This window comes from Elephas maximus, chromosome 2 (assembly GCF_024166365.1).
Source record: "Elephas maximus indicus isolate mEleMax1 chromosome 2, mEleMax1 primary haplotype, whole genome shotgun sequence".
Classification (NCBI taxonomy): domain Eukaryota; kingdom Metazoa; phylum Chordata; class Mammalia; order Proboscidea; family Elephantidae; genus Elephas; species Elephas maximus.
This window is the reverse complement of record NC_064820.1, coordinates 195,240,186-195,255,097: the sequence shown is the minus strand read 5'-3', so window position 1 is coordinate 195,255,097 and position 14,912 is coordinate 195,240,186. Positions and strand designations below refer to the sequence as shown.

The 14,912-nt window shown below is 43.8% G+C and overlaps 1 protein-coding gene across 3 annotated transcripts; it reads left to right on the top strand.

The window, feature by feature from the left end:
- The first annotated feature begins 6,419 nt into the window (after positions 1-6,419).
- Positions 6,420-11,258, top strand: DRD1 (dopamine receptor D1). 3 transcript variants are annotated; one of them, XM_049874348.1, is made up of 3 exons: positions 6,420-6,631; positions 7,149-7,558; positions 7,676-11,258. In XM_049874348.1, exon 3 carries the CDS (start codon positions 8,160-8,162, stop codon positions 9,498-9,500), a length of 1,341 nt encoding a protein of 446 aa, XP_049730305.1. In that variant the 5' UTR covers positions 6,420-6,631; positions 7,149-7,558; positions 7,676-8,159; the 3' UTR covers positions 9,501-11,258. The 3 variants fall into 3 exon arrangements, with proteins under 3 accessions (XP_049730305.1, XP_049730307.1, XP_049730306.1); XM_049874349.1 differs by lacking the exon at positions 6,420-6,631 and adding an exon at positions 6,664-6,736; XM_049874350.1 differs by lacking the exon at positions 7,149-7,558.
- The last annotated feature ends 3,654 nt before the right edge of the window (positions 11,259-14,912 follow it).

Genomic DNA, 14,912 nt, shown 5'->3' with positions numbered 1-14,912 from the left:
CTGAGTGTGTTAACCATTGGCGCCACTCAACTGCCCCATATGGTTTCCAAGGAGCAGCTGGTGGATTTGAACTGCCAAACTTTTGCTTAGAAGCCAAGCTCTTAACCACTGTGCAACCAGGGCTCCAAGTGGATATTAATGGAGCCAAACTTCAAAACTAGATCTGCCCTATTCAATGCTCCTTCCAGTGCAGCTCCATACTACTTTCTCACAGAATTAGGACACAAGAAGCTGGGGGAGGGGGGTGTGAAGAGTAAACAATGATTACATTGTAGGGAGGGAAAGTGATTTAGCCAATGGCAGAGGTGGGCTGGGGGAAGAGGCCTTGGCTCATGAATCCCTTTGAGATTTGAAGGATACTCTCTGGGGTTCTCTAATCATATGTTGCCTCATGGGCCCAAAAGGCAACTTAGCAGCTTTTGTTTCTCCACAGAGCAATGATTTCCAGGCTCCAGAGCCTATTTCAGCATTTCCTCTGTAAACATCCTTAACTGGGCTTCATGCTTTCTGCAGCTGGCCTAAGGAAGACTCCCTAAAGTGACAAATAAATTCTATAGTACATAGCACAAAAAATTTTTGTGAATTAGCCTGTCTTTTCTCTTAGTTTAGGGTGTGATTTTGCTATCAAGTGCACGTAAACTTTTGAGTTCATGAGACTATGTATGATTGAGTGCAAAAAAAAAAAAAAAAAAAAGAAGAAGAAAACCAGTATAGCTGAACCAATCTCTATTTCCAACCCCAATTTCCCTTGCCTGCCTAGATTTCTTTTTAGATTAAAAAAAAAAATTTGTTGTTGTTGAGAATATACACAGGAAAACATACACCAATCGAACAATTTCTACATGTATAATTCAGTGACATTCTTACCCTCCTTTTCTGAGTTGCTCCTCCTCCATTAACATAAACTCACTGCTTCCTGTTTCTTCTTAGATTTTAAATCTAAAAGCCAAGATCTCTACTTCTGAATATGGAATAACAGGAACTGGAATTTGTCTTCCACCAAACTGCGTATAATATTAAAAAAAAAAATGAAACAAAAGGCTTTGAAGTCACTAAATGACAAGCATGAAAGCCAATGATCCCTGAGAGATGGGAAACAAATGAGGCAAGTCCTACAATTGTCCCATCTTACTGCTCAAGAGAGTTTCTAGGCCATCCTGCAGAGAAGGGAACATAGGTGAAGTCTGGAGAACTCTGAATAGAGGAGATAGATCTGAGAATTCAGGGAGACCAAAGCAGCTAGAGCATTTGGAAGAGTCCTGGAGAGGAAAAAGTTGCACAGAGATCTCTAGAGATTTGCAGAGAGTCCCTTTTGAGTACTCAGCAGAGAACTGATCAGTACTTCCATGTGAGGAAATTAGTTGAAGCCAGGGAAAAAAACTCCCAAAAGGTTTAGAGGGAAGAGTAACTGGTGCTCATGCAGATCCAGGAATAGCGCTTGTTGCCACCAGCCAGACTGGAAAACCTCATAATTTATGGGACGTTGGGTAGAGTACCTAGGCAATCCTTGCCTCAGCAGTGGAAAATAATTAGCTCCAGACTGAAGACTATTATAGTTTTACCTAATAAATCTTAAATGAAAGACCTGAAAGGATCAAACTGTTTTCAAGTAACTTTAACTGTGTTCCAGAAAAAAACTCAAGGATATTTGTAGGAATATAAAAAGATCCAGGACCCAACAAAGTAAATTTCTCAACATGTGGCATCCAATAAAAAATTATCAGGCATACAAATAAAATATGACCTATAATGAAGAGAAAAATCAATGAATTGAACTGACTTGACACAGAGGTTAGAATTAACACAGAAGGACATTGAACCAGTTATGAAAACTATATTCTATACATTTAGAAAGTTTACAGACATAGAAGATGTAAAACAGACACAAATTGAACTTCCAGGGGTGAAAACTACAATGTGTGAGATGAAAGATATGCTGGATGGGATTAGCAACAGATTAAACACCACAGAAGAAAAACATTAGTGAACTTGAAGATACAGCCATAGAAACCATCCAAAATGAAACAGGGAGAAAAGAAAGCTTTTCCAAATGTGTTGAAAAGTATAAACTCACAGATCCAAGACACTCAACAAATCTCAAGCATGGCAAGGGTTTGAAGAAAACCATATCAAAGTACATCTTGATTGAATTACTCAAAACCAGTAATAAAGAAAAAAACTCAAAGGCAACAGAGAAAAAATGATATGTCCAGAGGGGCACATGTAAGGATGACAGCAGATTTCTCACTAGAAACAGTGCAAGTAAGAAGACAGTGGATCAACATTTTAAAGCATTGAAACAAACAAACAAACGAACAAAAAACTGTCAAGCTAGAATTCCATACCCAGCAAAAACTAACTTTCAAAAGTGAAGGCAAAACTAAGATTTTTCAGACATACAAAATCTGAAAAAATTCATCACCAGCAGATCTGCACTACAAAAATGTTAAAGATAGTCCTTGAGGCAGAAAGATAACACCAGATGGAATTATGCATCTGCATAAAGGAATGAAGAGCATCAGAATGGTAATTGCATGAGTAAATACATAATATTTTTTATTTTTAAATATTTTAGAAGAAAAATTATAGCAATGTATTGTGGTATTTTATAAACACACTCGTGCAAACTGGTTGCCATCGAGTCGGTAGATGTAAAACGTTGGACAACAACAGCACAAAGACTGGGAGGGAAGAATTTGGAGGAATACTATTGTAAGATTCTTAACTATACATGAAGTGGCATAACATCACTTGAGGTAGACTGCGAAAGAGAAGTATAACATAACAATGTATAATATAAGCCCTAAAGCAACCTCCTGTGTGGACACCAACCATCTGTCTGTCAGTGGAGGCTTTTTTGTTCCTATGATGCTGCACAGGTTTCAGTGAAGCTTCAGGACTAAGACAGACTAGGAAGGAAGACCTGGTGATCCAAAAATTAGCCAGTGAAAATCCTATGGATCGCAATGGTCCAATTTGCAATTGATCTTAGGGGTTAGTGCAGGACACGGACAGCATTTTGTCCCATTACGCAGAGGGGTCACCTTAAGTCGGGGGCTGACAGGTGCTAACAACAACAACAGCAATAACAAAACAACCATAAAAATAACAAAAAGAATTACAGAAAATAAGCCAACAAATGTAATAAAATAGAATCATAAAAACTATTCAGTTAAGCCTATAGAAGTCAGAACAAGAGGAAAAGGAAAAAGGAGACAAAGATCAGATGTAACAAGTAGAAAACAAGTTACACACCCTGAACGACCTCTAACCACCACCAGAAGTGATGTAAGCTGATCTTTAAATTTTTAATAGTATTGATTTTTGAGCTCTATAATAACTAAAGGAGCAGAAAATACAAATGGGATTAGGAATTTCTGAGACGTGATATTTATTGTCTGAAACAAGCATTCCAGCTACTTGATCAAGGTCAGCCAAGCTCTGTCTCTTTTCATTGACATTAACAACACTCCTTTTGGGTACAAAAATCAGCTTTAATAATCCTTAAGCCTACTTAATATATCATTTGTTTTGCTTGACAGTTCAGTTGTTTTATTTATTCTTTCACGAGATTAAGCTCCCCATTTGATTGCGTGACTTCTTTATTCATTTACTTTTGCAACCTCCAAACAAAATTTTGTTGAAAAGCATCATTTTAACCTCCTCCTCCCTGTAATGCATAAATCACAGTGGAGCTCAAAAGACATGCCAAACCCAGAACAGAGGTGCTTTTGTGTTTGGGTTTACAATCCCAGCATGATCTAATGCTAATACCTACCTGTTTTTTTTATCTGTGTTCTCGGTGTATGTGGGGGAGATTTCTATAGAACAAAATGGAAGGCTTTCTTTCACCTTGGCTTTAAGAGAGAGGGAAAAAACAAAAACGAAACAAACAAAAGAAAAACCTGGGGAAAAACCCTCCAAACCTCTAGCCAACCTGTAAATTCCTCTGAAATTCACCCTGTGCAAAGTTCAAAAATTCCTGGGATTTAAGGTACGATTTACCCTTTCTTGTTCCCTTAGCGATGATGTCCAAACACTATTAACCTAGGTCGGCTAGAAAGGGATCTCAGAGTTACAGAATCATAGAGCAATTGTCCACTCTCTTGTTTTTGTGGTGGCTGGAAACAAAATTGCCTTCTCAGGTGTTCACAGGTTCTTCCTCCTTCACTGGTTTAGGAGGATTTTCTCTTTGCTAACTGGGTTTCTGCTGAGCTGGGTAAGGATGATATTTGATGTTCTGACATTCAAAATAGCAGAAATTTACTCAGGGAGGAGAAATACCTCTCAACCACTACCAAAGCGATATATGCCAATATGATCACCTGGACCTGACAGGTAAATGGGCTGGAAGAGAAAGACAAAGGTCAACATGGTTTAATTTGGAGAGAATTCTGGGGACTTTTCAAGGAAATAGAGAGATTTTTTGGAGCAGCTTCCAAGCTTGAGAGAATCAAGGATGTTAAGAAGTGTGTCATGAATGGCAGTTCCCTCCATATAAGTTTTGGTTAATATTTAAATTTCTTATCAAATATATATTCTTATAAAATATATAAATTTCTTATCAGAAGAAATATCAAATTTCTTATCAAGTGCTAAACTGGTGTTTCTTTCAATGGGCCACTGGTTGAGACTAAATCAGCTACTCAGCTTTATACAGATGAGGTCCCGGAGGCCCTGGTGTTGTGGTTGTGGCTGTCACCACCATTTTATTTTAAACAGCAGTGGGCATTGCCACAGTTGCCTCCTCTGGGGGGACTTGGGAATTGAGGTATTTCCCAAGAGCATCACTAGATAGCAGTTTTACCCCTTATATTGGCTTCAGCCTGATCCTGAGGGAATTAGTGTGTTCTTTGGGGTTTCTTCCCCCAGTCCCGAGGGGTACTTCCCCTCCCCATTTGGAGAATCACAGGAGAGTATATTCTTCTCCAGGCCAGTTCCATCTTCCCTTTTGTCTGCAAAAAAAAAGATTCTACTCTTCCCTGTTTTCAAGGGCTAACGCTGAATTTTCCCTCACTGTATATTTCTGGGTAATTTCAGTGGAAATATTTGAGGCTGGGGTGGGCAGAAGATGGGGAGATAGCATTCAGCTCGCGTGACCATCTGAAACCAGTCAGTATATCTTTTAATTTGAAGCTAGATGAAATAAAGTGAAGATGTTCAGGGGATGACTGCTGCAAGGAAAACGATCTGGAAACATTATGTGAAGCATGGCTTAAGGCACTGCAGGACTGTGGCTCTGTGAGCATGTGTGTCGTGGAAATTGTGTCTCTGACCATCAGTCCACGGGACAATGTCAGCAGCAGCAGTGAGACTGGCAGTGGAAGGGCAGAGCTGCAGGCACAAGCACGGGGGACCCACGTGAGCAAGGACGTCCTTTCACTTAAAACTGAGTTGCTGTTTGCACTACCTGGATGGGGTTATTATTTAGATTGGGTTTTTACAGAGAAAATCCTGGTGTCTGATGTTGTTGGCAGTTCTCATGGAGATAAGTCCACTAATTTTCTAATGAGTCCGGGGGTTTCTGCCCATGCGGGGCTGTCTAGGTCTTAGGCTCTGCCTCAAACTTTCTGCAAACACCATCTCATTCCATACTTCTAATCAACCCTGTTAGACCATCACCATTTTACAGAGGAAGAAGCCGAATTCAGAGACAGGAGAGTGTTCAGAGTTGGAAGAGGGTGCATATAGCCAGCAAGGGTGGGGTGGGGATAGGAAGCCTGAAGTGTGGCTTCAGAGACTCTTTCTTATCTCTTCACATGTTTAGGAAGGAACTGTGGCGCCGCCAGTTAGGCACAAGGAGTGCGAACTCTGACCCAGGAGGCCTTGTCGGGGCAACTGTGAAGGGCTCAGGGGGCATCTCCTCCATCGGGCTTTCTTTCGCCATCTTTCTATCCCCTTTATTTTAGTCCAGTAGCTAATTAGTTTGTTGGCTCCCGCACTAGACTCTGATCTGCGGGGAGGCAGTGACATGAAAGTGAAAAGAACACGTGGCTGGGAGTAGGCAACCGGTACCCTCATTAGCCTGGTAACTTTGAGCAGGCCCTACACCTTTCCGGGCCGATGACGGCCTGTTTTAAGGGGTGAACGGTATAAGGCTCGTGTGGGCCTGGGACACAGAGCCTGCTCAGTAAATGCCAGTTCCCTCGGGTTTCTGAGAACAAGGCTTGCGCCTTGCTTATCTTTGTCACCCCAGGGCTTGGCACACTCAGGAGAAAATATTGGTTCAATGAATGCAGTGCCAGCAAAAGGAATATTTCATCCTTGTCAGTTTTTAGCGGTATTTCAGATTGAGAAAGTCTTGAGTGAAAAAGCTTCTGCCTCCCCTTTTCCAGGTTCTGGCAGCCTGTGACAAGGAAAGGCGGGACGGAGAGCCAACCCGCCTAGGCGCTGGAGCTGGTGCGAGCGCAGTCGGTCCTTGCGCGGACGCAGCCTGGGCTCTGGGATCCGTAGCCGCCCGCAGAGGGCGCTCGGGTTGGGGCGCTCGCGGGTCTCGGGGCGCAGGTGGCAGTCCGGGGTTGACCGCAACCGGGATGCGCCCGGCGGTCCCGCGGAGCGCTAAGTGAGCGCCCTTAGGGCGCAGCGGTGAGCATAGTCCGGTGCGCCCTGCGCTGAGCCCTCCCCGCAAGCGGTGAGTACAGGCGCTCGCAGTACCCGTCTCATCCAAGTTGGGGGCCCTTGGAGGCAGCGCGGTCGGACAGGAACCCGCGGTTCTAGTGATTGGCGTGCATACGAGGTTGAGGAGGGTTAGGAGGGTCCCCGCTCGTGCAGGGCTTTGTACAGGGCTTGGGGTCCTCGCCAAGAGGCGCTGGATGTCGAGTCGGGTCTGTGCGCCCAGGGATCTCTTTGCTTGAGGTTGCAACCTCGGGATTTGTCTCGCGGGCCCTGCTGCGTACGGTCCGGGGACCCAGGGTTGGCAGGTTAACCCAGGGCGGGGGAGCGCTCACCTGGGAGTCCCCCACCCTCTGCGCCCTCAGCACCTTCCAGGGGATCCACGTGCGGCTGTCGCTGCAACTCTGCTTGTCAAGCGCAGCCCGCCCCCAGGGCAGGGGAGGGGGCGCGGGGGTGGATGGGCTGTGCCCCGCGGGAATTGGGCCGGCCCATGCGCCCGCCGGTACCAGCTCGGCTCTCTGCCTTGCGTTTCCCAGGCTCCTGGAGGTCGCTGGCGGTCCTGTGGGGAGGCGCGGGGCCCTGCCCCGAGGGGCCGGAGCCTCCTGAGGAGCGCCGGGCGCTAGGTTTCTGGAGGAAGGAAGCAAGGAAAAGCCATTTAAGTGGTCAGTCCTGGGGCTGCCCTCTTCCAAATAAGCGCCAAGCGCCAGTGTCGCGTCCGCTTTGAGGCAGTTCGAGGCAGCGGCGCGGCGCCGGCCCTTTGGGGCCCTGGCGGGGATCGTTTTCACAAACCCGACCTGGCGATTTTTGTGCCTTGGGAGCCGAACCCGGGTTGCGTGCGGCGTCAGCAGGACCCAGGCGCGTCTCTAGGGCGTTGTGGAGCTGCGGCGCCTTTGCCAAGTTCGATTTCAGAGCTCCAGGGGTTTTGAGACAGACCACTCAAAACAAGGTAGGTGGCCCGGAAAGCTTGCCCAGTGCATGGTTGGGTTGGGGTTGACTTGAGTAAAGACGTGATCTACCGAAGTCTTGGCGAACGACCCCCCCGTGTCTTTCCTTTGCTTTTTAGGGCTTTTGGAGCTACTGAGGAGCTAAGGGTTTGGAGGAGCAAGGCTTGTAATTTCAGCCCCGCCTCAGGAGAGAATTCTCTGTCCCCACCAGAGAGACAACAGCCCTTAAATATGACTGACTGCAATTGACTAACTCAGCAGAGGCCCAGAGTCTCTGAATTGATAGCTTGGAATATGCCAAAAAGTGAGGGGCCAATTGGTCCCTGTGGCAGTGACCGAGAGCAGGACAATCAGAAGACAGTTGTAACAAGCAAGAGGGACCTTCCACGGTTTGACTTGGCTTGCCAAGGGGAGGCCCCTGCCACCCAGTTGTTACAGCCCTCTGATGGAATGTTGGTGAGGTCCTCCACCCAGAGGAGCACCTGGGGCTAATGTGCAAAGGGCTGCCTGGTGAGAGAGGACTCCTGGAGGCTGACTGACCCCTGATCCCTGCTTAGGAGCTTTAGAAGTGTCAGAGTCTCTGATGTACTTTACCTCGACAGGATGAGGACTCTGAACACCTCCACCATGGACGGGACTGGGCTGGTGGTGGAGAGGGCCTTCTCCTTCCGCATCCTCACAGCCTGCTTCCTGTCTTTGCTCATCTTGTCCACACTTTTGGGGAACACACTGGTCTGTGCTGCCGTCATCAGGTTCCGACACCTGCGGTCCAAGGTGACCAACTTCTTTGTCATCTCCTTGGCTGTGTCAGACCTCCTGGTGGCTGTTTTGGTCATGCCCTGGAAGGCAGTGGCTGAGATTGCTGGCTTCTGGCCCTTTGGGTCCTTCTGCAACATCTGGGTGGCCTTTGACATCATGTGCTCCACTGCATCAATCCTCAATCTCTGTGTGATCAGTGTGGACAGGTACTGGGCTATCTCTAGTCCCTTCCGGTATGAGAGGAAGATGACCCCCAGAGCAGCATTCATTCTGATCAGCTTGGCATGGACCTTGTCCGTGCTCATCTCTTTCATCCCTGTGCAGCTCAGCTGGCACAAGGCAAAACCCACAAGTCCCTCAGATGGGAATGCCACTTCCCTGGATGAGACCATGGACAACTGTGATTCCAGCCTGAGCAGAACATATGCCATCTCGTCCTCCCTAATAAGCTTTTACATCCCTGTGGCCATTATGATTGTTACCTATACCAGGATCTACAGGATCGCCCAGAAACAAATACGGCGCATCTCGGCCTTAGAGAGGGCGGCAGTACATGCCAAGAATTGCCAGACCACTACGGGGAATGGAAACCCCCCTGAGTGCTCCCAACCAGAAAGCTCCTTTAAGATGTCCTTCAAAAGAGAGACTAAAGTTCTGAAGACCCTGTCTGTCATCATGGGAGTGTTTGTGTGCTGCTGGCTGCCTTTCTTCATCTTGAACTGCATGGTGCCCTTCTGTGGGTCTGGGGAGACCAAGCCCTTCTGCATTGATTCTATCACCTTTGACGTGTTTGTGTGGTTTGGATGGGCTAATTCCTCCTTGAATCCCATCATCTATGCCTTTAATGCTGATTTCCGGAAGGCATTTTCAACCCTCTTAGGATGCTATCGACTTTGCCCGACAACTAACAATGCCATCGAGACAGTTAGCATCAATAACAACGGGGCCGTGGTGTTTTCCAGCCATCATGAGCCACGAGGTTCCATCTCCAAGGAGTGCAATCTGGTCTACCTAATCCCACATGCCGTGGACTCCTCTGAGGACCTGAAGAAGGAGGAGGCAGGCGGAATAGCCAGACCCTTGGATAAGCTGTCCCCCGCCCTATCTGTCATATTGGACTATGACACTGATGTCTCTCTCGAGAAGATTCAACCCATCACGCAAAATGGACAGCACCCAACCTGAACCCCGAGACGAATCCTGCTAGACATGCTCATCCCTAAAGCTAGAGGATCTTTCTCTGGGGCTTGCTGTTAAGAATTTACTGAAGTATAGTGAGACTCGAAGGTCTCAGGCGAGCCTTCCTCTGCTGCTTGCTTCCAACACACAACTAACTATACTTTAAAATACACCCCAGTCTATTTTCTGTGTCGTTCTAGTGAGTCAAACAGGAACACAAGTGAAGCTAACACTCACAAAGGATGTGTCTTTGGCTCCAAAATTGTCTTTAGAAGCTGATTCTTATTTTAGGATTTAAAAAAAACAAAGGGAGGGGGATTAACAATGAACAGCTTCGCTTAAAAATTAAATCTTTCCAGGAAGGAAATGAGAAGGGTTGAGTTTGCAGTGTACAAACAGGTGCTAACACTGTTCCAGGCAGAGTTTTCAGATTGTAAAAGGTAGGTGCATGCCTTCATAAGTTATTTGTAAAACAAAATATAATTGAGCCTTAGAGTAGAAAGGGGGATTTTTTTTTTCAGAGTCAAGAGATGCTTTGTTGATATTGGTTTTATTTATTTATTGTATTATATGGATATTTTAATTTATTATAACAGATCTATATTTATCGTATTTAATAGGATAAACTAATGAGATATCTGAGACCTTAAAACCACATTTTTGCCCATTTAACTAGCACTTTATAAGCCAATGAAACAAACACACAGACCCTCTGAGGTCCTAAGTACTCATGTGTAACGTCTAGAAACGCAGCAAAGACTGGTAAGAAGTGAACTTGAGTTGTGATGATTCCTTTAAAATTCATAGGTAAATAAGGCAAGAATTGACTAATGTTATGAATGTTCTTTTCATTTTCTAGAAAGACTAAAAAAAAAATTGAAAAAGCATAGCTACTATTGCATTCAAAGTTTTTTTTTTCTTTCTTTTTTTAAATGACAGAGACTTTCCCAGGAGAGTGATTTGTAGTTCTGTAAATATCTTAAATAAAAACCAGCTTAAGAAGACTCTAACTTCTAATTTAAGATCTTAAGTGGTAATAATAAGTATATGTCATGTTGTATTTCTGTAAAATAATCAGCTTTCTCCATCTTTCCTCATTTCCCATGTCGGATAGCTTTTCTGAACCAAACAAGTGGCTGTCCTGGTTAGAGATGTGTAGTGAAGACAGTGGGGTTCATTAACTCTTGTGTCACGACAGCCTCACCAGTGGACAAAGCTCAAACCCTCTGTGTCCATCTTACCCGGGCTGAACCACAGTGCTCAGTGGGGCTCCTTTTTGTAGTGCTTTCGTTTGAACTTAGAATTGATTTTTTTCAGTCTTTAAATATTAATGGTATGTTGACTAATTAATAGTGTTTCATTATCAGCCTTGAGTAAGACGCTTCTGTTGGTGGAAAAAACAGGGGACCCTTCCTTTTTGGGTGTGTTAAGGACCCCAAAGCTATTGGGATTTCTTTTGCAAAAATGCTAGTCCTTTCTTTGTGCTTTGGAGTCCAGTCCCTGCGTCATCCCTTTGACTGTAAAAAGTATCATAAGCCTCCATTGCCAGATACTAACTCAAATGAGGGCATTTCAGGAGCATTTCTTTGAAATGTTTACAAAGTGTTCTTGTGGATAAGCAATTTATTTAACATTTGGATGATATTGGTAACAGGGGAAAAAACCCACTGAAAAGTACATCCTGCATCAGGTCTGTGTTATTTATGTATTGTGAATGTTTTCTTAATTTTATTGCCTGTAAGCTTTCATATGTATAATAAAATTATTTTGTGAACTCAAATAGATCCTGAATGGGCTGTGTTGCATTTGTTAAATGTGTTTTTAAAATAAGGATATTTTCAGCTCTACAAGTAAGAAAACATGGGCATTTTCAAATATATGTTTTTTTTTTTTAATGGAAATTTCTCCTCTTATGTATGCCACGTGTTGCCTTTGAATATTTAAACACAACATGTTTTCTGATTCTGGCTACATAGTCTTATTTTCCGTCTGTCTTGAATTCTTTTTTTCTTAACCTGAAGAATTACTCTAGCTTTCATTACACAGATTTGAAAGCTTTCTAAAAGCTCTGCTTTTTCTTCCAAGGAGCCCAGGGACTTTAAAGAATGTAAAAATCACAGAAAAGACTGTGGCTTGCTAGGGGGTTGTTGTGGACTCTCAGCTGATGGCAACCACTGCAGTGTGGTGGTTATTTTAAAAGTTAAATCGCGCAGTGATTTTCTCTGGAGAGAAAATATAGAGTGGGATGCTGGCCTTATCCATAGGTCCTGCTGAACCTACTTAGTTAATGTGCTAAGGCTTTTCTCTTTTCTTTTTCCATCCCGAGGAAGGAGCATGGATGAACAGCAGGTGATGTAGACATTAAGGGTTAAGTTCATAATTTGAAACATCGCACAACAGATGGTGTCTTTTTAAACCCCATGTTTGCCTTCCCTGGGCTTTCACATGTAATGAACATATCTAGTCTGAACGCCCATACACATGACAGCTTTTCTTGCTGCTTCAGAACTTTCTGGATATCTTTATTCTTTGCAGTTTGATTTTGTTCTTAAATTAGAAATCCAGCGACACCAGCTCTGATGTTCATGTTGTCGTTGTACAATCAATGAAGCATGGCACAAAAGCCTTCCCCATTTATTTCATTGGCCAAAGAGTGAAAAATAAGTGATCTGTCTAGAAATTCTATTAAATAATTGTACAATTCAATACGCAGGGTGAGACCATAATTCGGGTTCCTGGGATGTTGAATCAATAAAGGGCATCTCATGAAATGTTAACTTTACTGAAAGGGCCTCTCAGAGAATTTAATTTACAACTAGAAAAGCAAAAGTATAATATGATTAATTTCATCTTTACAATAGTAAGTCTTAGTAATGCTACGTACATGTAAAACACCTTAGTAAGAAAGAGAAAAGAGGTGTTCTTTTTTCCTTTTCGTACCTAACAAGATGCCTTTCCTAATCAAATAGATATCATCTCTTGGAGTTGACTGACACAATAGGATGTTGTAAGCAAGGGAAACTGAGCCCTTGGCTTCAATCCAGAGATTTTGGGATTATCCTCAGGAAAGTCCCTGGCTTCTCCTGGGATCTAGGCATGTCACAATCTCTGAGGCTCAGTCGTCCTGATCCACAAAGTGGGAGGAGCAAAACCTCTGCATTAACTCTTCAGTAGACCAGTTAGCAGTTGCTGTCAAGTCCAGTCTGACTTACGGCAACCTCATGTGTGTTAGAGCAGAACTGTGCTCTGTAAGGGTTTCAATGATGAGCTTTTCAGAAGGAGATCACTAGACCTTTCTTCTGAGGCACCTCTGGGCGGACTTCAACTGCCAACCTTTCTATTAGCAGTGGAGCGCGTTAACCATTTGCACCACCCAGGGACTCCTTTGGGCAACCCCTTTTCAATGAAGGGGTCACCCAAAAAACCAAATTGATATGTTGTCTAACTTCAGGGATTTTCTGAAGATTCTTCACTCTGGGGGCTGTCATGATTTTTCTCCCAGGCTTGCACTGGTGGCATCTCCTCTGGATCTTTCCATTCCCAACAGCCAGTCCATGTTCGGGTCCTAGAAAATAGGCTTAGGGTCAGACAACTTGGGCTCACGTTGCTGCTATCACTTTCAAGCTATGTGAGAGTAAACAAATGTATTTACCTCTCTGAGCCTGTTTGCCCATTTGTGAAATGGAAATAAACATGCAGGTTCTGGTGAGGGTACAATGAAGCTAAATCTGTAAGAACACTGAGCACCGAGCTGTTGGACTCACTGATTCTTTGCAGGATGGCTGTTTTGAAACTGTCGATCACTTAATAGGTATTGTATTAATGATAAAGGACGTGCTATGCATTTGACTTCCTCGAGTGTTTGCTTGAAGCAAATAGAAATGACTTGTAGAACACATGTAGCTTGGGATTCTCCCAGACACTATTCCCTTTTGCTGTGATTATCTGGTATCCCAGAAGCAAATGGCTTTTTACATCTGGATAGTTGAGAAAATTTCCTTTATTTAGCACTAGCGACTGGCTGAACAAATATGTCCACAATGTCTGAGTCGGTAAAATCTACTTACCTTGCAGAATTTGTTTCAGGAATAATGAGTAGATGGCCAGCCGACCCTGAGCTGCTTTGTGTGATCTGGCTACCCCGGTCATTTGAAAGAACTCACCCAGTGGATTAGCAGATCGGAGGATTATACAGATTAGATGCACCTCTATGGATTTCTCTGAGATTTCCTGGATAGAAAACATGACGATAACCAATCTGTTTATTTTACAGAGGATGGGGGCGGATGAACACTGAACTCCTTGAACATTTTGTAAGCAGACTGGCCTGCATTGCCTCTGTCACGTTAAGTAACTTCCATGTAACGTACAGACTTAAAAAACCATCTGGATTTTAGTCCATTACATCACTCAAGATTTGAGAGTTGTAATTTAAATAGTATGAGAAGCTCAAGAATAATCTCCGATTTAAAAGGGTTTAACTTTCTAATCGCCATGAGAAGATGCATAAAACCAATTAGAATTTTTTCTTCTGCTCAGAGAATAGGGATTCTTCCAGCTCTCAAAATTGGTGAATGTTTTCAGCCATTGAAAAGGATTTGCACTGAACTATGTTCAGAGCAGCAAGGCTATCTGCCCGTGCTTCCACGGACAGAAACACCAGGAAAGGGGCAGGTGGTAGTGGGGCCTGTTACTGTTGTTGTTCACTGCCGTCGAGTCACCCTGGCTCACGGTGACCCCATGCACAATGAAGTGAAACCTTGCCCAGTCCTGCATCAGCTCCATGATCAGTTGCAGATCAGATCCTTGTCATGCATAGGGTTTTCCTTGGCTGGTTTTCCAAAGTACAGGCAGTCCCTAACTCATGAACAAGTTCCATTCCTAAGTCCATCTTTAAGTCAAATTTGTACATAAGTCAAAACAGGTATGGTTCGTATCTAATGTCAATTAGCCAAATGTTTGTCTTAGGGAATAGTATACATTTTTATGCATAAAAAACATGAAAGAAACACTTCCAGATATGCTAAAACATCTTTAACATAATAATAATATAATAATAATGTTTTGATACATGTCAAAAAGTAGCACTCGTTTTTTATTATGAACCATTGTATGTACCTCAAATTTTTAATATAATAGACTTTATGGTGGTTGGTTTGTAACTATGGCTTGTACATAAGTCGGATGTTCACAACCTGGGTGTTGTCTGTAGATTGCCAAGCCTCTCTCCCTAGTCCATCTTAGTCTGGAAGCTCTGCTGAACCCTGTTCAGCATCATTGCAACACCCAAGCCTCTGCTGACAGATGGGTGGTGGCTGTGCATGAGTCGTGTTGGCTGGAAATTGAACCTGGGTCTCTTGTGTGGAAGGCGAGAGTTCTACCACTGAACCACCCCTGTCCCTAGGCATTTAGTAGGAC